Source organism: Oryzias latipes, chromosome 24 (genome assembly GCF_002234675.1).
Source record: "Oryzias latipes chromosome 24, ASM223467v1".
NCBI lineage: Eukaryota > Metazoa > Chordata > Actinopteri > Beloniformes > Adrianichthyidae > Oryzias > Oryzias latipes.
In genome coordinates, this window is record NC_019882.2 from 8,887,747 (window position 1) to 8,911,485 (window position 23,739).

At 37.5% G+C, this 23,739-nt stretch overlaps 1 protein-coding gene across 1 annotated transcript in view; it reads left to right on the forward strand.

Annotated features, from left to right (window-relative positions):
* The first annotated feature begins 1,775 nt into the window (after positions 1–1,775).
* akap12 (A-kinase anchoring protein 12) overlaps positions 1,776–23,739 on the forward strand; it is a 33,296-nt gene continuing 11,332 nt past the window's right edge. The window contains exons 1-2 of the mRNA XM_004083602.4: positions 1,776–1,945; positions 17,632–17,698. Of these exons, the coding sequence (XP_004083650.1) occupies positions 1,841–1,945; positions 17,632–17,698 (172 nt within the window). The 5' untranslated portion in view covers positions 1,776–1,840. The remainder of the gene's footprint in view (positions 1,946–17,631; positions 17,699–23,739) is intronic.

The window sequence follows — 23,739 nt, forward strand, 5'->3', positions numbered from 1 at the left end:
ATTTTATTTTTATGGCTTAAAATGGACAGCTTTGGATAATACATTCAAAAATATGGTATGTCCAGATAAGTGTCTTCTGGCACTACAAATTAAATTTAGGTTGACAAGATAAGATGTAATTCTATAACTTAATTAAGGTAACCGTCCTTAGCCTGGTGCTCATATTAGTTACAGTAAGTTTACAGAGTAGCTGTTTCTAAGGTTCAAGAAAAACATCTAATTTCATTTGGGTATTACTTAAAGTCTTCTTTATTAAGGGGGGAAAATATTTTAAACTAACAAAAATGGTAAGAATCAAATTTAAGCAGCCATTCATTCATTGACTGAATTTTTTTCAAGTGAATTAGAATAGTTTAAACTTCAAATAAGAGGGTTTCTTCACTTGGTGCATTCTTCTTCTTTGTAACTATGTCACTAATGTGTTGATGTTCACTTTAACTGCGTTATTATTCATCAAATTAGATCTCCAAGTCCAGACGCTAATGACATTATCTGTCCATTTTGCACAAAAAGCTTCGTTGCCTCATGAGATGGCTCATGAATGAAATTAGGGACTTGGGTATAATTAATGTGTGGTTTCATGCATCCGTCTGTGCTGCTTGACTTAACTTTTAAAGTTGATTTTAAAATAAATACTTTTAAACCATATTTTTTCATCCTATTTCCCCATGAAAATATTTCCCTTTAAAGCTGAAAAATGTTTCTTTACATTTAGGTTTTCATGAAGCCTTTTAAATGGTTTTTCCACAACAAATCTAAACATGTTTGGCTAGATGGAGATCTAGGGATGCAAAATGGGTCAACAACTTGAACTTTTGCCCCTCAGTTGTCTGCAAATACCAAAAAGAATGCCTGTGCATCAAAATCCATGCCATTCTTTTTTTGTTGACATGTTGACGGGTCATAACACCTCAAAATTTTACAGTTTCCCTGCTCTTTTCTGTTTCTGTAGGAATTTTTCTGTTTATTTAGGTTCTGGTCTTGAGGTTCCGGGACAAAATTGAACACATGGGCTGTGATTTATTTGACTGTCCAAACTCCAAAGAAATTCCAAGGAAGAACTAAAGCACAGCTAAACCTACAATTACAGATAAATGTCAGCAACACAGCTGCTCCATGTGGAAACGCAGCAGACAAGTACAACCTGCTCTGTACAGACCTAAAAATTCATTTGCAGCTTTAGATGAGATGATTGTCTTCAGACTGTAAAGGGAAATGGAAGATAAACAACACAGTTCATGACAGATTTCATCCCAGTGGAATTTTATGTGAAATCAGAGGAAGTGGGAAATTCCTTTCTGGGATGAGCGGATGTTCCCTGACCTTATTAAAGAAGGTGACAGTCAAAGGAAGAGCAATAATTTCTGTAATTGCATTATTTTGTTAATCATATCTTTATAAAAAAATTTTTTAGGACATTTGTTTGTCTTTTAAGAAAATTATGCAGCTTGCTTTAGTATAAACTTAAAAATATCAATTTTTGTGCATTCTATATATAATTTAGTTCCTGCGGAATTTCCCTAAATTCCTTTTACATTTTCTCCAAAAGACGCACGTGCGCTTCATTCCTGTCTAAAGTGATTATTTGAGACATTAGTGGGACGCAGGAGGCGGGAGTGGAGAATGGGGGGCGGGGGGTGTCCTGACAGAGTTTTGGTGGTCCTCACATTCATCATCCACCTCAGGGCGGGGCTTCGGCGTCAAGCGCACACTCAGGACGCTTTTGGATAGTCGCTCAGAACGCACTGGCGCAATCCTCTGCCGGGGGTGGGGGTAGGGGTGGGGGGCTCTTCAGACCAAACCCGATCAAAGAGAAGTCAGATTGCGGCGGTGGATCGGAATGGGAGCACAGGGCTCAGCGCAGCGGGACGGGAAGAGCCAGGAGGATGCGCCAGCTTCAGCCTCCCCCGGGGAGCTGAGCGCGGAGGTGACGGCGCTCCAGGAGGTAAGACCGCACGATAAGCGAAGGCCATCAAGCGGGACGCACCTGCGGATGCGCACCCAATGCTGCGGCCTGCAACCCGTCCGGTTCAAGTGTGTGGCGCAGCGCACGAGCGCGTTTTCTGCTGAGTAATGGGTGGACTTGTCTGCAGTCCCGCAGTAATAAAGCGCAGTCAGGTCAAGATTTATAGGCAGCAGGGTTACCCAGAGACCTGCAGGATGCAGACAGGCAGTTTACAGGGAATTACATAATTTAAAAGCAAGATGAAAACCCTGAAGGTGACTTTGAACTGCATTTACTTCATATTTCAACTAAAAATATGCTTAAAGTCAGCTTTATAGGATCAAAAAGTCAGTCCACTAACACAATTTAAAAAAAGTTCACTTAAAAACAAATTTTATCCAAAAAATCGAGAAAGAAAAACTAATTTAGAGTAGATTATAATCCTCCTGCTATATGCAAATGAAGTTATGTGCCAACACTTGCTCTAACCATCACTTATTCCACTGACTCCAGAGGTCATAAAACTATGAAAAGCAAGAATTGCATTTGTGAAAGAACCCAAAAGTATGTCTCTCAGTTTATTAAAGCAACACAATTTAATTAAAGAATGATTTGTTTCAGAGAAAGACAAAAATATTCAGCAAAACTAATTATTGTTTTCAGCTGATGTCAAGTCAAATCAAGAATTTGATAAAACCTCATAAATTGGGGCATTTTTCTCATTTTACTGATGATAAATGTTTGAAATATTGCAGTCATTTAATAAAAGAAATGCCCTCATGTACTTAATTTTTGCCTTAAAACAGTTATGGAATCATTTTTTTAATGAAACTCATAACATAAATAACCAAGTAACAGTTTGAGAACTTTTGTGAGAAAATAAAGATAAGTGTCAGGTGGATCTTTCTTTTGTTGGACTGCCATCAAAGCTACAACCTGTTGTCTCAGCGCGAACCACCTGCTGCTCTTTTTGCCTCATAAATCATTTAGTTTTAATGGGTTTTGGTGTGACGAGAGGTCAACAGGTGCTGTGCTGTTTGTTTCCTGTCAGAAAGAGTCAGAAAGCGATTTGAAAGGCTTAAATCACATTTGTATCTACCTCTGGAAGGAGTGTGCTACTTGGTCTGCTTTGTCACATGTTGTCATGTTTGGGCAGGTCTTTTTCTATCCATCTGACATCTTCTGTGTGGTTGTTTACTGCTTCCTTAAGTCTTTGATTTTTTTTTTCAACATCTTGATTTTGTTTTGTTGGAGGCTTTTAAGTTTTTCCACTGAATGTATTCTGTTTTGTTCTTTGATTGGAGTCATGACAGATGAGCCCGATTGGGAGCTCAGCACTAAAATTCTGCAAGTGACAACATGCAGAAGATTGCTGAACACAACGAACAGAGGGAGTGACATCAGTCGTAAATTAGTGGGAACAGAACAGGTGTCGCATAACTTAAGCTTTATGGAAGAATTAAATAAAGTTTCCTTGATTGAAAGCATAAAACCTCAAAGAGACTGTAATTATCAATTCAGTCTTTTTTTCATGCAGAAATCAAAGTAATGCTAATGAAACACAAAAAACATTCTAAGAAAATTTGAGAAATTGAAATCTTCACATTTTTAATGAAAACGGGAGATTTCAAAAACGTAAGCTTTTTGAATGTTATGTTTTAGTTGTTTCAAGCGTTTGCTTACTTCATAATTTATGTTAAAACATAAATTTGGACAATGTTTAAGTTCCATCTTTAATCCCCAATGACAAAAAATATGGGATTTTTCTTCTTTCAGTTTTAATAAATCCATTTTTATGTCTTATCAAAACATCCAAAGCAGAAAATTTTGCTTTAAGGTTGGTTGGAAATATGTTAAAATTTGAAGGAGCAGCTTAAACATTTAATTTCCACTTTCAACTGAAGTTACACTTTGCCTTTTGTTTACCACCAACACTCCTTTGCTGGGTATGAATGAATTAAGATTTTATTGTTTACCATGTTTTTCGTTAGGATGAGGAAGCAGAACAGGGACAGTATTGCTCAATCCATTTGGAGACTTCTTGGCTCGTACTCAGTCGATAAGTATTCTCCTCACTCTACAGTGGAATTTTAGAAATGTGTGTCTCTACAGAACCGCGACACGCCTTCCTCGTGCTTCAGGTCCTTTGACTTCACGACTGCTATCAAAGTAAATGACACTGAGGTCAGAATACGAGGTGATTTGCACCCAAACTGACAAACATTTGACTTTTACCCACAGCTCTTAGACTGAATGTGTCAGGATTATGTAAAATAAAGAATATTCTATGAATTAACAGACTTCAAAGAGGTTGAAATAAACAAGTTAACAGGTAACAACCTGTTAACAACCTAAAGTCCCACTCCGATCATCTTTTGACCTTTTTTTAAAAGATTTCCCAGTGGTCTTTGAATAATGATCATGTCATTTTTAGGCAAAAAACAAAACAAAAAACAGTTGCTTTCTAGAACATAGTTTCTGCAGAGCAACAGCAGTTTGTCAGAAATTTTCCTCTGAGTTGTAGGCAGGACTGTTGGTGGAGAGTCTACACTCATTTCCCATCATCCCTGTGTTTATACTCTCTCCTGCTAGCTTACAGAACATCACAACCCCAACCTAACATTAGTGGTGCAGCAAAAATCCCGAGCAAGATTGAAGCTATCCAGTCAAACAGTGTTCAGTTCAGAGCCAGATTCCAGCTCAGATGAGGAAAACAAAGACGTACATGAATCTATGATCTGCAAGTGGATGCAGCAGAGTTAAGTGGAGCAAGAAGCTTGAAGCCTGCTAGTTAGTGTTCAACAACTACAAGCTTTTTCAAACAGCACTTTTTCGTCTGCTCCTAATTCACCAACATTTGAATAAGGAAATATGCAGAAATTCAGTTTTAGACATAATTTTATTTTTTGATGTCTTCTATCGTGAGAAAAATGCTATAAGAACAAGTAAAAAACACAACTTTGTGTTTAGTTTAGTGTTTAATCCATTATCTGTAAATAAAGTCCAAGTGCTTGCATATGTTGCATAACTTTCTGAGTCACAAAACACAATCATTGTGTCATAAAAACAACAACACACATTGCCGTTTCTGTCAGCAGTGATGTGAAAACAAATCCTTCCACTTTCGGCTTCTCCCATCAGGGGTCGCCACAGCGAACAAGTCGCATGGTAAATTTGGCAATGTTTTACGCCGGATGCCCTTCCTGACGCAACCTTCTCAAACCGGGCTTGGAACCGGCAGAGGTAGAAAAGGGAACAGGGAGCAGCCCGGAGTCAAACCCGGGTTTCACGGACGGAAGGCGCCGCAAACCAGCACGAGCTAAACTGGCTCAGTGATGTGAAAGCAAATATTTTGAAAATTTTCACTGTGTGAGCATTTAGCTAGAATTAATATTATAAATATTTTTATTTGGTTTACATTTTGTGCATTTGCTGCAAGGAGAAAGTCCTCCATTATTTTGATTTCATTCTCTACAAAAAGCCACATTTATATCGTTTTAGTCTTCAAATTAGATTTCATTGTTTTGAAGTCTGGTTAATTTTCCAGTTGTAATTTGAAATTGTTATTTACATCTGGAAGGATTGGGACCTCGCCCAGACAGAGCAACAGGTCTAGTCTGTCACAATAGCTGCTCCAATCATCCAACGCCATGTTGCACAATGTAGTGTGTGCTAATTAAGGCTTGCTCGTTCCTTTAAAATGAGCAGCGGCTGATCAGTCTCTGCTCTGGTTCTGATTATCCTGTTTAGCAGAAGGGGGTGGGGGGGGACATAGGTGGGGGGATGAAACAGAAGAGCCATAGAGGATTGTCCGGGACAAGCCGGGAGTCTGTGGGTGCACCGACGCTGGAGCAACAGGGTATAGAAAACGGGCAAAGAACCCAGGGAGGCAGAAAGAGGGGGGGAAAAAAAAACAAAGAAAAGAGTGAGACGGCATAGGAGAGTAATGGGGGGGCCCACCAGTGTGACACAAAGGCAGATGAATCAGCCGATTGTTCCCCTTTCTCCCCTCTCCTGCCTGTTCTTTAAAAGGATGCTGATGACAGAGGCTGAGTAAAAAGGCTCAGGTGAAGAAAAAAGGCAATGTTGGGAGTGTAGAAAGTCTCAGAGCTACGTTGCCATCAGGTGAGTCACAAAAAAAAAGAATTTATTGACTTACCACAAGTAGATTTCATTCTAATGAACTCAAATGCTGCAGTTGGGAAGAAACATCTTGTCCACTTTTAAGAATTTCTTGGGAAACTAACTAACCGTGTAGCATAATCAAGTTTAGAACTACAACAAACCAAAACATCTTCCTGAGGACTAGGAACATCTTTTAAAATCTTATTACTTTAGTCAAATTAAAGCAAAAAAAGCTCAAGGGTTAACCCCTAAGTGACGTAGTAGAAAAAAACAGTTTACTCCACAGTGCTCAGTCATGAAAAATTGAATAAAACATGACAAAACAGTTAAATTACCTCAGTTTACAGCAACCAGTTGGATTTTTTTTAATGGGATTTGCCTGCAAACCAGATGGAAAGCAACAGGAAGTGTGTCACATTTAATCAGCCCCTCTGTCCAGCTTCCTATCTTCCATCTCTGAGATTGGCTGCCAGGGCTGTTACAGTAAAAAACAGACAGTGCCTCTGAAGATGAAAACCTTTTCTGTTTTTTTCTTTCTCCTCTGTCATTTGATCTCATCGTGCGCAATTAAGATACCACCCAAATATTGCATAATTCTTTGTTTTTGTTGTTGTTTTTTGGGGTGATTGTGCAGAGCTTCCATCTCATTAGACTATCTTAATTATCTGTTGTTGTTATTTCTTTTCTTTTTTTTTGTAAAGTAAGTTAATGAACTGTGTAAAAAAACAATAACTTCACAGAATGAATGCTGATTACTGCGTCAGCTTTGTAAACTACAGGCTGGAGCAGAGGCAGCAGTAGTCAGATAGAGTTTTGTCTCTGGGGAGGGGTGCTTCAGGGGCGTTGGGGCCTGAACTGTGAGGTATACAACTGTAAACTCGGCGTAACATGGTAACATCAGAACAATGCGATCTGTCTCTGCCTTTAGAGTATAAGATCAGCTCAAATGTATACTTGTAAGGCTGAAATGTTTGCTGCTTCAGGAAATACTTGTTTTAGAAGTGGATGGTTGTTTTTTCGACTGGCAGAAAGTTCCTCTTGGATTTTCTCTGAAACCGTTTTCCACAGCCTCGTGTTCAGGGTCCCTCAGGAACTGTAAGAGTGAGCCTGCAACCGGCAACCGGCCTGCACAATTAATCGCAAATTTATCGTTATCGCGATTTCAAGCTGTGCAATATCCATATCGCAAAAGTCAACAAAAATCGCAATGAATGGTAAACATTAAATGTGCTAAAACAATCTTTTGGCAACTTGAACTATTTAATGAATTGAATAAATCCCTTTATGCATTTGACCAATCAGATAGAGCCCTTCACGTTGTTGACCAATCAGATAGAGCTTACTGACTGACTGCTTAAATTAAACTTTTGCAGTGAAATGGAAATGTTTTTGTTGTTTGCTATTGGTTCATTTTCCGCAAGTTAAATCATCATCGCAATATTGGTCACTAATATCGCAGATCGCGAGTTTTCCTTATAGCGTGCAGCCCTAGCCTGGAACCATCAATCTCTCTGATCAGAGAGCTCTCCTCCTGATCGGTGTTACCTTTCTGGAATGTTGTGTGGAAAAATATAAACGATTAAAGCAAATGTTCATCAACATGGTCCTCAAACAAAAGCAATGATCTGCTTTCCAGCGTCTTGAATCAGCACTGATGGCATGACCTTGTGTTCCTGGAATGCAATCACACACAGATACTGATCATTACTTTAATCATTTTATGGAGTCATGTATTTTTTAGCCTTAATGGTCTATAAGCAGTTATCAATACTTGATTTATACCTTAAAAACATTCTTTTTCTTTCTTCAAAAAGCTTTCTTGAAGATATCTGTCAGAAATCTGTGCTATTCCTAGCCATCACTTTACTTCACCCGTCTTTATGCCTTTGCTGCTCATCTATTTTTCATAGACTTTGGTCCTGATGCAGCACTAACTGCTTCATGGTGCACCATGCATGATGTCACTGTGTTTTGAGCATACAGTAGGTGTGTCTTTGGGGCTAGAGGGAGTCGGGCGTTTGGAGGACAAATGCTGAATCACAGCCTCACTGAAGCAGCTTCTTTTTTTTTTATATGTCTTTACTCTCCTAACATGCAATCCTTAAATTACAGTTATGATCTGCTAAATAGGTTTTCAAGGATGAATCCATCCCAGACGATAATCATGGAGAGTCTTTAATCAGACTTTTGAAGGACAAAACAAAGATGAAGGATCGAGACAAAAAACAGAATTTAAAAAAAAAATGTAAAAATGTACAAAAGCATTTACAAGGTTAAAAAAACAGTAAAAAATTTTTAGTTTAAATAAAACAACAAATATAGAAATATTTTGAGTTTGAGAAGTAAATGTTTATTTACATTTTGTTATTTCTTTGTGAATTACAAACCAAAAAGAACAGCTGCTGTGAGAGGAATCCTGACTTGTACAAGAGTTGTCTCTTCTGATTTATATGCGATTGCATTTGGACCCTAATCTGTTTCTTATGACGCTCACTGCTGTACCAGAATAATAGGAAAGATGCAGCTCGGTTAATCATGGTCACTGCTTACTCACTATTCTGAGCTTTTTAAGGAACTACTTCTGTTTACTGCTGACATGAGATGAAGAGTCAGTAATATGAGGCTCTGAGAATTTGTGCCAGGAAGGATTTTTGTTCATGCTTTTAGTTAAATATCACCAAACAACAAAACTCAGCATTGGAACTTTTTGCGATGCTACACTTTTAACATGAAATCCTTCTTAAAAATGTTTTTTGTTGTAAAACAGAATTGTTGCAGTTGTTTAGAAAAAAATAATTTTTCTTTTGTTTTGTTTCATGAGTCAGAAAGTGCAAGAAATGTTGCACAATCTTCTCTTTGGGTGCAGAATTACAAAAAATTCCATACAGAAAACTAAACGAACCTCCTTTCAACTCTAATAAACTAAATCTAAACATCCTGCTTTCCTACAAATAAACCAGTTTTCTTGTGTTTTTCCAACATGGCGGACTTGCATTAAATAAAGATAAAGTTGTTAATCCAGGATTCTAGTTCTTTTTCTTTTTATTGAGACCTTGGGATCATTTTGGCCATTTACGTTTAAGCAAATAATAAAATGGATGGATGGTAGCACATATTTATTTAAATGCTTATATATACAAAAGGACTAAAGCAGTGTGAATGTAGAAAATCCTAATTTAATCCAAAGAGAAACATTTAGAACACTTGAATAAACAGACGCACCATTATGGTACCCTTTCTATAGGTGTTCTCTTTTATTAACTTATAAACACATAGCAATGATCACATTTCTAAATTTACAAGTTAAATAAAAAAATGTTGCTTTTTCACAAACATCTAAAATTCGCCTTAATTTGCTGCTTGAGGGTTGTTACTGATACTTGCTTCTCAAACCTTCAGTGACATTGGAAACCCACCAGGAGAGTGTGATGCTGAAGCAACATATATCTGACCCTGAAACCTGGATCACACATCCTCACTTTATTAGGCCTATAATTTAAGAGTAATTTGAGGCCCAAAGCCGCCTGGTTTAGGTGTCCTCCTTAATTAGAACCATGCTTTTGACGTCACTGCACACATTCTATCCACACATCTACTCTCGTGTTTGAGCTTAGATGCTTATCGGGGTGCATGGACAGGAGGTCCTGCAAAGAGACTGGATTTGTTATTTCTACCCAGTTAAAGGCCCAGGGGTCAAACGCTGGGGCCTGATTATGTCCTGGGGGGTCTGTCCTGCGTCCAAGCTGTTATTGTTGTTTGGCTCAGTTTGCTGCTCGAATGTTACAGCCGCACCGATGAAGGGGTGGGGGTGAGGGAAAACAGACAATTTGTGGGAGGTATGGAGACTCGGGGTTAAAGGGTTAGTGACACACTGTTGTAGGTAGAGGAGGACAGTCAGGCTTCTTCTTCTTCTTAAATGGAGACAGGTGTATAGCTTTCTGTCGCTGTGGCTCATATGTGTTTGAATATTTGCAGTTTGCTTCTCACAGAGATGGAGGCACAAAGAGCTGAGTGCAGTATTTTTGTCCTGCTCTTTTTTAATTTATCTAATTCAATGTCCCTCAGGTTGTCTTCTCACGTCACATATGGGAACCGGAAATGAAATGCAGCTGACTGTCACACAGAGACTAATGTGGTTTTCAAAGCGCAGACATGTTGGATCACGTCTTTAAAGCAACGTGATTTTATTGAATTCTTAGCTCTCTTTTTAATTGGGTAACCACGGAAATGTGAAGATCAGCAGCAACCAGTGTTTATTTACAACTTTTAGATATGTATTTTATACAGTTTCTGAAAAACTGCTGGTTTCCTTGTTGCAGGAATACACTGTAAAATAGTTTCTGTTGTATCATGTAACAAATGAGGAATGGGGCAGTCTCCCAATGACAGATATAGATGGAGAAAGTGTGTAGTCAAATTATTTCATGGCCTGATTCTGGCTTTTTAGATGTCATCATTGCCCAGCAAATTCCAAATATGGGCAAATGGGCGGGGCAAGCTAGCTAAACAGTAGTTCTGCACTGCAAAAACAGGCCCCTTAAAAATAAGTCAAAAAATCTTACCCCAATGGCAGATTTTCTTTAAATAAGCAAAAGAAAAAATCTTCAATCTCAATATTAAAAAGAAAAGGTTTATAAAATGTAATCTGCAGTTCAGTTCTCACGTCACTTAATTTAGGCATAAAAAGGTTTCAATACTAGTCGTTTGTTTATTTCTGTTGTAACGCTATTTTATTTTGGAGTAAATAAAGATTGACTTGGCTGTGTAACCAGTACTGATTCCCTGGTGAACCACCAGATTTTTGATAAATGAAACCCAGAAGCCATCAAATTTATTGGCACATCCATATACATTTTCTTTTTAGAGAACATTTCAGACTAAAAGTTATCACAACTTCACTATAAACTTCACTATAAATGAAATGGTTTTATGATAAATGTGCGTTTTGTAAAGGTCAGCAATGGTAGTTGTGAAAAAATATAAATGCAGCAGACTGAAACTGAGGACAGCAACTAAATATTTAGTGAATGAACTGACATCAGAAAAAATAAAATGTGAACACCCATCACCGACACGAGGGTGAAGGCGAAGGTCTAACACAAATACTAAAACAAAGAACATTAAGAGACAGAAAAACCAAACAGAAACATCTGTGGTGGATATAAAGTTAAATCTGGTGAACTAGAACAGAAACTAAATGAATAAAAGCATGTTTGCAAACTTCCCACTCAAAATACCTTCTAATGAGGATGTATTTATGGAATAATTTAAAAACTGTGACTTTTATTCCCTCAACACTGCGCAGAGCTGTGGATGTAGAAACGCACAGATGTTTGAGCAGTGTGAGCACCTGAGTTAATGAATTGTGGAAACAGTGAGAGTGCTCTTTGAGGGTCTTGTCCAGCTTTGATCCTTGGTATGCTTTGAATGTTGGGGTCAGGGATAATAGACTGGGGACTGGCAGGGGTGAGGAGACATGAAGAGAGTTTGGAGGGGGGGCTATGTTGAAATGATCGAAGAAATATGTGGTTAAGTAAAAAAAACAAAAAAAAAACACAGTGCCCACCACTTTATATCATTAATGAATTTTGTAATGAAAACCTGTAAAATTTAAAAAACAATGTCAGTTTTGCTAAAAGATTCTGATTAAAACTTATTCTTTACTTTTGCAAAAACGACTTTGGCAATGATGGCAACCACCAGAAAACTAATACAGTGATGTGATTTCTTAAAAATGGTCAGGATATTTCAGTAATTGGGCTATTTTATAAAATGTTTGGATTTTTTTGTATATAAGCATCTGATAAGCTCCTATTATGCTCTTAAACCAAGACACTTTTCAATCATGTCAAAAATCTAAAAACAACTACACTTATTTTTTTAACCATTTTTTATTGATGTCCCTGTTTAAATATTTAAATATATATGGAAAGGCTAGTGCTTCTCTTTTTTTTCAGACACATTTTTTGACTATGTTACACAATGATTGCAAAATGAACCTGAAACTGTCAAAATTCCACACTTCTGAGTGGTTATTTTTGTTCATTTTATTGCAGAAAAACATCGTAAAAATTGAGTGCAAACAGTTTGTATGTTTTGTAAAAAAGATCAAACATGTAGATACAAAATCAATGTGTATAAATCCAAAGACAAAGTCAAAACAATATCAAAAATGTCTAATAATCCTGGCGAAGCTACGCTGAACTACATACAAGGTTCCGAGGATTTATTCCAATTATGTGTCATAACTCTTGTTGTGTTTGTTTAAAGCCAAAAATGTCAAAGCTAAAAAGTTTTGAAACCTTCACATTAAATTTGGAATAAAACTAATGTTAATGGGGGTGGTTGATGAGTGCCACCGATGAGTTGATGGAAAACTGAGGGTTAAACTTATAGCATTTAATTCAGTGAGTGCAGGAGAAGTCGTATGTGATAAAGGATTTACAACCATCGACCTGTCTTGTTATCCACATTTGAAGTTATCCAGTTTTTAAAAAAAATTGCTAATACAAAAGTGATGTACAGTTTCTTTGACTTTTTGCTATCTCTTTCCATTCCACACTGATCTCATTTTGTCTTATCTGCCTTTCATTTTCTCTCACTTTTATTTCTTCGACAGATGACCGGCAGTTACCCAAATAACCCCACAGAGATCAGCAGAAGAGCATTTAGATTAAATGCTTCAAACCTAACACAAGACAGAGATATAAGGCAGACAAAGAGGATGACACAGTTTATTATGTCCAAAAGGTTAATTTCTATTTACAATGAAGTACAGGAGCCTAATACAAACAAGGTTTGGTGATCTTCATTCAAATCTGGGGTATTTTCTGACTAGAAAACCTTAAAAAAAAGGTAATACCAATTGTATTAGTGATGCAAGCTCCCTGCAGAAACTATTTGTCCTTGAAACAACAGAGCTTTTTTGATTTCGGCAAAAAAAAAGGCATATTCATAATAAAAGTCCACTGGAAACGCTTTGACAATAGATTAGAAGCTTATTGTTGCGGGACTTTTAACAGTTGTTAAGATCATTGCTTATGGTATTCCTCATACTCTTTCAAATACTTTTTATGATTTTAATCAATTTTTGATGGGAAAAAAATTGCTTAGTTTATAATGTTACCAGTGCTGTGATAATTAAAAACATTTGTTTGAATACATCAGTATTTTAAAAATAGTTGTCTTTTCTTTATTAACTTTAAAGGTTAAAGGTTAGCTAAGATGTTTGCACTTTTGCTATATTTAGTTAGAACTACAGTATAAAGGAACAAACATTCTCAGTAATAATTGTTCCCCTTAGAGTAATTTTGAAATGTCATCCCCTGACAAACAGATCCACTTACATAATGTTATATAACTGTATTTCATTCTTCTTCATTAATGGAAGACCTAATTTAGTCTGCCCAGACTCAGGACTTTGCATGACATTTCTAAAGGCTTTGAAGCAGCTGTCTGTTTATGGGCAGCAGAGCTTCAAGCTCTTCATAGATAGAAGCACAAATGTTTCTCAGCAAACAAAAGTTAACTTTAATCACTTTACACAAACAGGTTGAAGACAACAATCTGTTTTCTTTATGATGCCGGAATATACAGCAGATTTTTTTTTTTGCTTTGAGAATATTTTTTGTTTTGCAGGAAGAAGTCTGTCTTTAGGACTTTGTGGCAGACCATACTGACCACCCTGACATAAAAAAATGCATATCTGGCAGGGAAAGTTTTGCATTTCTTTAGTGGAAGAATTTGGAGCAGCTTTGAGGCCTGTTCAGACTCAGTTAACCACAGTGTTAAATACAGAGAAACTTGAACTGGATATAACATCACTGATGACCTGATCACGTGTGGAATCTCATGCAGAAATAATGACGAGATGACACGTCGTATGATTTCCATCTGGGGGGGCAGAGGGGAATTTTTTGGAGGTGTTGCAGGATTTTTGTGAAGAGGAGGAGGTATGTGGAGAATGCCAGTCATGAGTAAGAAGATGTGGGCGGGGTTTGCTGCAGGTCTTGAGGTCAACTGCTCGCTCACACTCCACATCTGATTAGAAATAGTAGAAAATGACAGGACCACACTCCTCTATTTATCTCACGGTTTTGTGGGTGGATTTGGCCCTGGGACCTGTGTCATGATTCCATTTAGGCTTTTGGAGGATAAAGTTAAAAACTGGTGTTTACATTTTGACTCAGTTTTGACATTCAGTTACTCTCTGATAATTCCCGTTAAAAAAAACTGCTCTGCAAACTGTTTAAAACCCAATAAAAAAATATATATAAATAAATAAATAAAATTGAAATTTTCTGTGGTCCAAAAAATACTTGGTGGTGATCATCTCAAAATAAGAATGTTGTCAACAATTTGCCAAATTAGATTTCATTAACAAATTTAACAGGAATGCAAAAAATAAAAACACAACTGAGTCTTTTGAAAATGAATTAATTGATTATTTTTGATCAGATGCTGTCATATACCTCGACACAATCCCCCCTATTTGTGGAGGAAACATTGCAGACAAATGTCTAAACGGTTCAAAGAATTGATCAAATCGATTTCAGATAGTTGGGTTCATTCGGACATCTCATGTGAATTCTACAGTAAACCCTGCTGGGGTTCAGTCAAAACCCGGGTTTTTCTCCCATTCTGTGTTAATTAATTCAGTTTCATTTCACAAACACACATGCCTTTGACTATACTTAAGGGTCTTTATCGGGTTTCTGATAAGCTCAGTTAAAGTTTTTTAAAGAGTAAGAATTAAGTATAAAATATTATAAGGAGCAAAGTTGAGAATCACTAAAGTTATGTAAAAGTGATTTGCATTTAAAATTAATTAATCTAATAAAGTAGTACTGGTATGGGGGGGGGGGGGGGGGTTGAAAAGCGTCTGTAAATATGGTGTGGTGAAGACAGAATTTTGTTTATTAGTGCATTATTGTCAGAGAGCTGTAGGGAGTAGTCTGTTTACTTTCTATGCTTTGTTTTTATTGTCAAATATTTTATGGGCAATACCATCTGAAGGTGTAGCAGCTGTTGAAACTGCATTACATTTCTACATGGTTTGGTCCACTGATGTCTGCCCTTAAATGTGCAGCGTCAAGGAAACTGTAGAAAGGTTGGAAGTACAGCAAAGTTTGTCAATCCATCCCAGTGTTAAGTTCCCACAATGTGAACACAGATAGACGTTTCAATGCACAGTATTGACTTAGTCACAACTGCCCTTCCGGGGGGCTGTCTCCAGGCAAAAAATGAGTACACAGGTTGCTCACGCAAAATACTAAGGTTGTAGACTACCCAGTGAGCCATAGAGAGAAAATATTCCTGCATTTTTTTCTACGGGCAGGCTGCATCACCCATATGTCATTAGTGTGTATAACTTACATTATCCTTACAAGTACTTCAATATGCACTTACCAAACACACAGCAATGGTACTTTCCAATTGTCATGAAGATGTGGTTCGGGTCAGCTTCCATATGGGTTCATGTGACCAAGGCATAAAGCAAAAACATAGAGTGATATAGGCTGTGTACATTTCAAATAGAAAAAAATCTGATCCCTCACTTAAATTAAGCACCAATTACATATATTTTTTCTTGCTAAACAGATGTGGAGGAGACTTTTATCCATATAATATATGATCCAAAGATAGAAAAACAAGAAAAAGAGAACCATGAATTTTCACTTGACTGAGATGCTTCTTTTTTATGTTTTTTACTGGTTAGTGCTCATTAAATTAATGAAAAGATTTGGCATTTTCTACTCAACTGAACCGAGTCCTCCAAACTTTGCTGGTCTGAACTTGTCTTAAGCAGCTGTGGCTTTTTTTCAGCCGTTTTACTTGCGCTTTTCTTTTCTTTTTGATCCGGTTTCTCTTTTCCTAAACTGCCCTTTGCTGTTGGAATCAGTCAGATGGTCCATTAGTTATATTAGCACCAAAGCTCAGAGGCTGTGCTTTCGCCTTGCTTGACTGGAGCTGACAAAGCCTCGAGCTGCCTGTTTTTGTCCTCCTGTCAGTCAAAGCCAGTTGTGCCAGAGACAGTCTGTAAAATTGCAGATCTTTTGATCAAGGTTTGAAATGTGATGACTGACTTCTCCCATTCTCATAGTATTCTCTCAAAGAAATACTCAAAGTAAAATATATGTAACAGGCTTCCAATCAATGTTCAAAAGTTTATAGTTTATGTTCAGGATTTTGTCTTAGAGCAAACAGATTAAAGGACAACAATTGGGGGGGATAATATCCTGGGTGGTCAGATTAACTGCTGTTTGTCAAAACATGCTGAAAGTAATCAAGATGAGAACCACAAATTGTTGGTTTGTAGAGCTCTCTAAGTGCAAGACAAATAGATTGTCTTCAGTGTGTGTGGAGGGAGGCATGCATTTTTCATTGTGGGAGCAACTCCCACTCAGACTTCATTAATATGCAAAGAAGACAAAGGAGGGTGGAGGCACGTGAATGGCTGAGGGTTTTCACAAATATAAATGATAAATATTCAACTTGTCTTTCATGTGAAGTAAACTAATGTGGTTGAGCTGAACTCAGAAAAGATAAAGGGGACTACACTGTTGCGTGTGCAGGCCAACGTGAAGAAGACGGATTACAGTGATCTTCACCCTTGCTGTGTTTGTCTTTTACTTGAAAGGAGGAAGAAACGGTCAGAGAATCTGGGTTTATCACTTTATAGTTGCACAACTGAACAGTGGTTAGTGCAAGTTCTTGTGTGCAGAATTGTAGTTTCCATTTTGTAGAGGCAGTATTAAAACTGGCTAGTTAATTTCCTCAGCGTCTATAAATTTTGACAGGTTTGACAATTCCTCTGACCACACAAATAATGTGACTTGCCAGAAAACAATTTGTTTGAATCTGTCGGATCAATTTAAATTAGTCAGCTACTGAATGTAGTTTGATCTAGTCAAGTAAGAAACTAAATGAAGGTGGGAACATTTTTTTGTTATTTCCCCCATCCATTTGAACCGAGTCTGCAGGAATTTTTTTTCACATAACAGGACTGGGAATCAGCTGCTGAGCCACAATGACAGAGTTACGTTTTCTGGGAGACGGTTGGCAGGCTGTGGAACTAATAATCTACAACGAGGTGAAGAAAGGTTTGCTCAGGCAGTGAGAAACAAGTTGAAAACAAAATGATATATTATTTGCTCCTTACAGTAAAGTAACACTGCAACTTACAAAAACAATTATAAGTTTACAACAAAAACCCGTACAATATAGTATTTTTGGACACTCAAGGGTCATTTTTATAAGTGGGTAAACTAAAAGGTAACTAAACATCAAGACTGTTTTAAAAAATTCAAATGCATTCTTTTATGATACAACTTTTATGAATTGATCAAAATAATGTAGCTTTAAACAAAGTATATTTAAAATTATTTAAAGTTTCTGAGTATGTGCTTTAATTAGAGTCACTTTCATATTTTTTCCTATTTGTTTACTTTGTTTTTGCATTTAAATGTTTGTGTACTACCAAAGTATTATCTTGTGTGCTGTATTGTACAGATTTATTTAATGCATTGAATAATTCGTGTTTTTTACCTCTGTTTTTGCAGAAAAATGGTCAGATCTCCAGCATGACCAGCATGAACGGACCCTCAGAGGACAACACTTTGGCGGAAGGTGGTTAGCCGTTTCTGTCTGTCTCGACAGTCCTGTTTATTTGCTGTGTTTGACTGTTTGCTGGCTGTTTTCGTGCTGAGCAGCAGGGCTGCTGGTGTGTGTTTGTGTCTGGGATTTTGTCCCAAACAGTGGCAGACATGTGGTCTGTTTGTTAGTTTGGCTCAGCTTTCAAATGTTTAAGGATGGATGTGAAAACTCTGCCTTCTTGATCCAGGATTAATCCCAAACTGATCCCTTTATCTTCAGATAGGGAACACCTGCATCGACTTTTCCTTAAACTGCTTGAACTCTTATTTAATGAAACACATTAAATAACCTTTTCAGGGGCTATAGGATAATGCTAAAACATGAAAATACATTAAAAGATTTCAAAACGAATTCTTTCCTTCAGGTGCTTTTAATCTAACTTTAAATTTAAAATGCAATTACCGGTAGATTAATTGGGCTTTTTTTTTTAAAAAATTCCAGATGTAGTGAAATAAATTTGTAACATCTTTTTTGCAGATTTAATCCTAAACAAGCCAAAGCATACTAAATCAAAGAAAAAAATTAAAGAATTCTCTTTTTGTTCTTGGAAGAAAGTTGTAGATAATCATCAACGAGTATTAAGCCGTGCAAAATTAGTTTCTGCTGGAATTAATTTGCAGCACATGTCCAGCTTTAACGCTCCATTTGTTTGTTTTGTTTTCTGTCCATGTCATGTCTCCCCCTGGTCTGGCATGGCTGCAAGGGTGTGTACACCCTCCCTAAATATTTAGTAGGCCTTGACCTGGGCTCCGCATAAAGCAGTCAGTCCACTTCTAATATGTTCTGGCCCAGGGGAAGGAGAAACCCTATACTACTTAAAACACAGAGATATCTCACATACCACTCTGTCAAATAACCTATTTAATACGTTATTTAATGGAGTGGTTCTGTCCTATCATAGCGTAATCCAATACCCTCTCTAGAGCAGAGAAACAAGGGAGTCAGCTGGAAGAATAGAGGAAAATAGTGATGTTGAAATAGTTGCTCCTGCAGACATGCTCAACTATTTTTTTTAAAATAACTTTTCTTTTTTTCTAGTTTCAACATTTAAAAAACCCTAAATAGAAACATAAATAGACATAAAGCATTGAAAAGCCCAAAGCTGCTTTATTACTACTTTAAGCTACTTTAATCATACCATCCTTATAGGCATCTGTGTGTTGGATATGGGCAACACACAGATCATGATTGTGTCAACATCTTGTGAATATGACAACAAAAAGGTTCTATCTGATCTGGTGCCAAAGTTGAGTATCTTTTGGACGTTACTGTGCCTGGCTGAAAATGGTAAATGAGCATTTGGAATGCGGCCGAGAATGGCGAGCAATCAACTTCTTGTCACGTATTCTGCACATTTTGGTACAGATAAGGCTGTAATAGCCTTAAGGATTTAAAAAGATCTGCATCAAACCCATATTTTGTTTTACAGTTCTTAGATGTAAAGCCGTTGTTAAGTTGGATCGTTCTGCTATCATGGGATAGAGAGCTTTGCTAGAATTTGCTGGTGGTCACTTGGTGCACGGCCTTTTCCTTTAGCTAGTTTTGTTTTAAACAAGCTTCAATCAGGAAGTCAATGGATTGCTGCTTAGTGCTTCAAAGCATTTGCGGCAGAAAGCATAGTTTACCCCACACAGATTGACTCTCCAGTAAAGGGCAATTTAATCCAAAGGAAAAAAAAACATGCTCAACAGTAAAAAACACACGTTTGGGCCTAAAATGGTAAATAGAGACAACAACGACACTGTATGCATTCATCCTGAAAACTTTACACTAGAATGGACAATACATTTTTTATAGAACTTCAAAAAATACAAAGAAACAAGAACATCCAACTCCTTTAAAGCAGGAATCAGGATGGCATTTTAAAAGGTATGAGCTGCCACAAGTTCATTCAGATGAATTTAGAAGTCAGCATTAATGCTTATGTTAAGCTTATCTGTGCATTAAGGCAATTGAGAGTAAAACAATTGATGTTTTAAGTACAAAAGACGTCTAACAGATAATTGCTTAATTGGAAGGAGATGAGCTAACTTCAGGGACTACTTAACAAATACATTCAAGGAATACATCTTACTTTTTTGTCCTTTTTCATGAAACACACTTCTTTAGATTTGATCATTTACATCACAACTGTAAAAGTGAAAACTATTTACCACTTTAGAAATCATTTAAAGAAGATACTAGGACTATGTCTGATGATGATTGCCTCTTTTTGCTTTAAAGGAACCAAAGATTAAAAGCAGCAAATCATCAGAAGTTGTGAAAGACCTTCAGGGTCACAGATCCAAAGAATGCAGGGGAGTAAAAGAAAAGGAGATAGAGAATAGGCAAGAGACAAGAAAGAGGAGTGAAAAATACAGCTTTCATATCCAATGCTGCTCTGCTGCCCATCATCCCTGATAAAGACAGTGATGCATTGTGGGAGACAGGAAGAAAGGGCTGTCTGGATGATAGCAACAGGGAAAACAAGAGCATACTGCTGCACATCAAAAGCCTGACAAAAATGCAAACATACAATGTCTTCATCAGGAATCTCTTAGTGTTTGAAGAGCAGTCCTAACATGAAACACCTCTGACTGAAAACAACCAACCAATCCACTGTAATATTGTTAAGAGTTTAAGCTAAATTTGCTACGTTTTAGATCCTGTGACAAAAAAAAGGGTCAGGAACTAAGAAGGAAGCAAACATTTATTTGTGCTGTTTTTTCTGGAATTCCTTCTTATTTTAAAATCAGGCACATTTAAGCTTTAGGTTTTAATCACTTTGGTACTTTTAAATATGCAAAAGGTTAATAAACCCAAATGCAACAATGCAAGAACCTCAGTCCTTAATAAACAAACCTTTTGACTTTTGGGAAAATGAAGCAATATTCAGCAGGTTTTGGTTGATTCTTAATACAACTCATCTAGCTTGTGCGTGTGTTCCTGTATTTGAAGGTTTTGTAGCTGCACTAGGGGTGGGTGTGCCTGCAGCTGCAGTGTAAGTCCAACACATGACTTCACAGATGATGTAATTCACTGGCCAGAATACAGATGGACTCCAAAGGATGAGATGACCCACTTTACATGGACTTTATTATAATATTTCAGCCTATTCACTAAGTTTAAAAGTATTTTTTTTGGTTTAAACACGTTTAGCTCCTTATTTTTAAGGTTTGTAACTTCAAAGAGGGTGTATTTAAAATCTAGTTATGTTAAATTGTTTTAAATGTACTTTTTAAATTGTTTATATCGATGTTTTGTTAATATCTTTGTGCTGTGCATTCATTTAGTGTATTTCTTAAGTTTGCAGGAACACACGCATTCCCATCCATCAGCGTTGTGTTGTTTTTGTGTGGCGCTGATTCCAAGATGTACTCACTCAGACTCCACTCTGGGGATGTACATAATTGCCAAAATGTTCATCATGCCTGTGGAAGGGACCTCTCCCTCCACTTAAGCTCTGTCTGATCTCAGCCAGTAAGGCTTGGAGCTCATAACACAGTCCAGCCGCTGGAGCGCTCCTCCTGGATTTCAGCCCACTTTGCTTTCACATTCCAGCTGCTCATTTCAGCTCGCAATTATGGCTCATAAGTTCCTGGTTTTGTCTGCTGTTGTTCTGTTTTCTCTCCAGAAGAAAAAATACTTTTGACTTTGATGTAGGTGTGCATCAAATCGTGAACTCGCTGCAAGATGTAAGAATGATTTTCCCCCCTCCCTAGAGGAAGGAAGAATCTCAGAGGAAATATTCCGGAAGGCAGAGGCTGGACTGGAGTGCTTGAAAGCAACTCAATACTTTAAGATGTAACGCTGTTAAATTCTCCTTATCCCTCAGCTGATTATATTTAGTCATTTGTTATTACGGTGGTCTTTTAAGGACATGATATGTGCAGAAAGATAAAGGTGCTGTGTGTCAGGAGGCTCTTCCTTTCCAACAACCTGCCTCATAAGTTGATTCAATTGTGATCAAATCCACTTTTTGACATAATTTTTAAGACTGAGCCTCAGTTTTCCACAGGAAAATTTCAACAGCATCACTCAAATGAGAATACGTTAATGCTCTTGATCCAGCAGTACAGAAATGGAGTCAAACTCCCCCCGACACGCTTAGTTCCTGTAGGACCTGCTCGTCTCCACAGACGCTCCTCTCATCTTTCCCAGCCGGCATCAGGAACCAAATCTACCTCCTCAACTCCTAACCTCCCCCAGGCGCTCAGAAGGACTGAGAGAATGGAGCAAGAATGTGGCCAACCACTCCTTTTTCTCCTTCATTAGCATTGGCGCTGTATCTTTCACAATCAATTTATGCTGCATCAGCATTTTTGCTTTGTAAATAATAAGAAATTCTGTTTCAAAGTGTCCAAATGAATTTATTAGGGAAAAATGTTTACAAATTTTTAAACTTTTTATATTTTCTCTTATTTATGCTTAAGAAAAATCTAGTTTTGATATATTAATCCATCTTGCTTCAACAAAAATCCTTATTCCTCTCCACTCTTTTGAAAGTAGTGACCTCTATAGACTTCCTTGGTTCCAGGAAAAGGTTTTTGCATCTCCTCTCCACCATTTCTACATTCTTGTCTTAACTGGGAGTCATGATGTATTGCAACAACTGGAATACCAAAGTGCTGCTTGAGAATGTAGAGGGAAGTTTGGAAGTGTAAAACAGATGGCAAATGCAGACTAAACATACTGTGGTGAAAGAAAAGCTCTTGCCCCAAATTGATAAGCATCCTTTTAGGGTGCATGAGACTGGATTTTTTTTTTTTTAAAAGAGGCGCAGACACACGGAACGGCATTTGCGTGCAATGGTTCACTGCGAAAATTAAACAATGTGCGATGTGTAGGAGCATAGGTCGGTTAGAAAATGCTTCCAGGAAGAATGCCGAGTGGAGCTCGGGGAAATGAGCTGAAGGAAGAGGAAGCAGTGATGTCAAGAATTGACAGCATTTCCTGTGCGACATTCCTATCCGTCTTTCCAGTGACAAACGACAGCAGGAAAAACCATGATGAGGGGGGGGGATTTAAAAGGGATAAAGTGGAGTTTTTTGTAACAAACTAAATAACATCAATAGAGATAAAAAATAAAAAATAAATAAAAGAAAGGATAAGTAGCTGAATCTTGGCAAGTTTCTTTCCCCTTTTCCTCCAGTATCATCTCAACCAGTTGTAGTAGGAGGAGGGGGGGCATCCTTGTTGCAGTTCAATGATGTCATTCACTTCTTTACAGGACAAAAAGAAGGGCCCCCACCCTATACCCCAACCCCCTCTTGTCCGCCTGGCCTCTGAAGACCCCACCTCAAACATTCCTCCACACTTTTTCAGATTCAATCCTTGATATGTGGGACTCGGCCCGTGAAGCCTGGCTCTGTTTTGCGATACTACACTGCGGTTTGGATACAAAACAGACTTGGGAGGGGTGGAAATGCTTTAATCAACTTTTCAGATTAAAACAGAACTAAAAAAAACATCTGTGCATACATGTATATGCATTTATTTGGCATTAGTCTCCATCTTTCTTTCTATTACAGCTCTTTCTTTACTTATAAATTAGACTTTTAGGGTTTTAAAATAGACAAAAAACTTTAAAGAATTTAGCGTGGGAGGAATGAAGCTCCCCATAAAAGCCCCCTCATAATATAGTGGACTATTTAGTTTGATGAGACAACCATCTCAAGGAAACCTCAAGAAGCTGAGGATTGAACCACCCACCCTGCAACTGGTGACATCCCAGAAAACTCTTTTATTTATTGATGCCTATGTTACTGAAGGCACACATTATTTCTACCACAGCTGCTTTCTATGGTATACAAGCACAAGTGGTTTTAACAGACACGAACAGAATGAATCTTTTGTTGTTCTATTTAAATGAAAATTTAAAAAAATGGATCTGATTTTAAATCTCAGTTTGCCAGGAATGTGAACTCTGCACATGAATCCCACTGAGGAAGTTTGACGGGAAAAGGAGTAAATTCTTTTCAGGCTGACTCACTGTCCACTCAGCATAATGCACAGTCATGGCTGCCATTATGAAG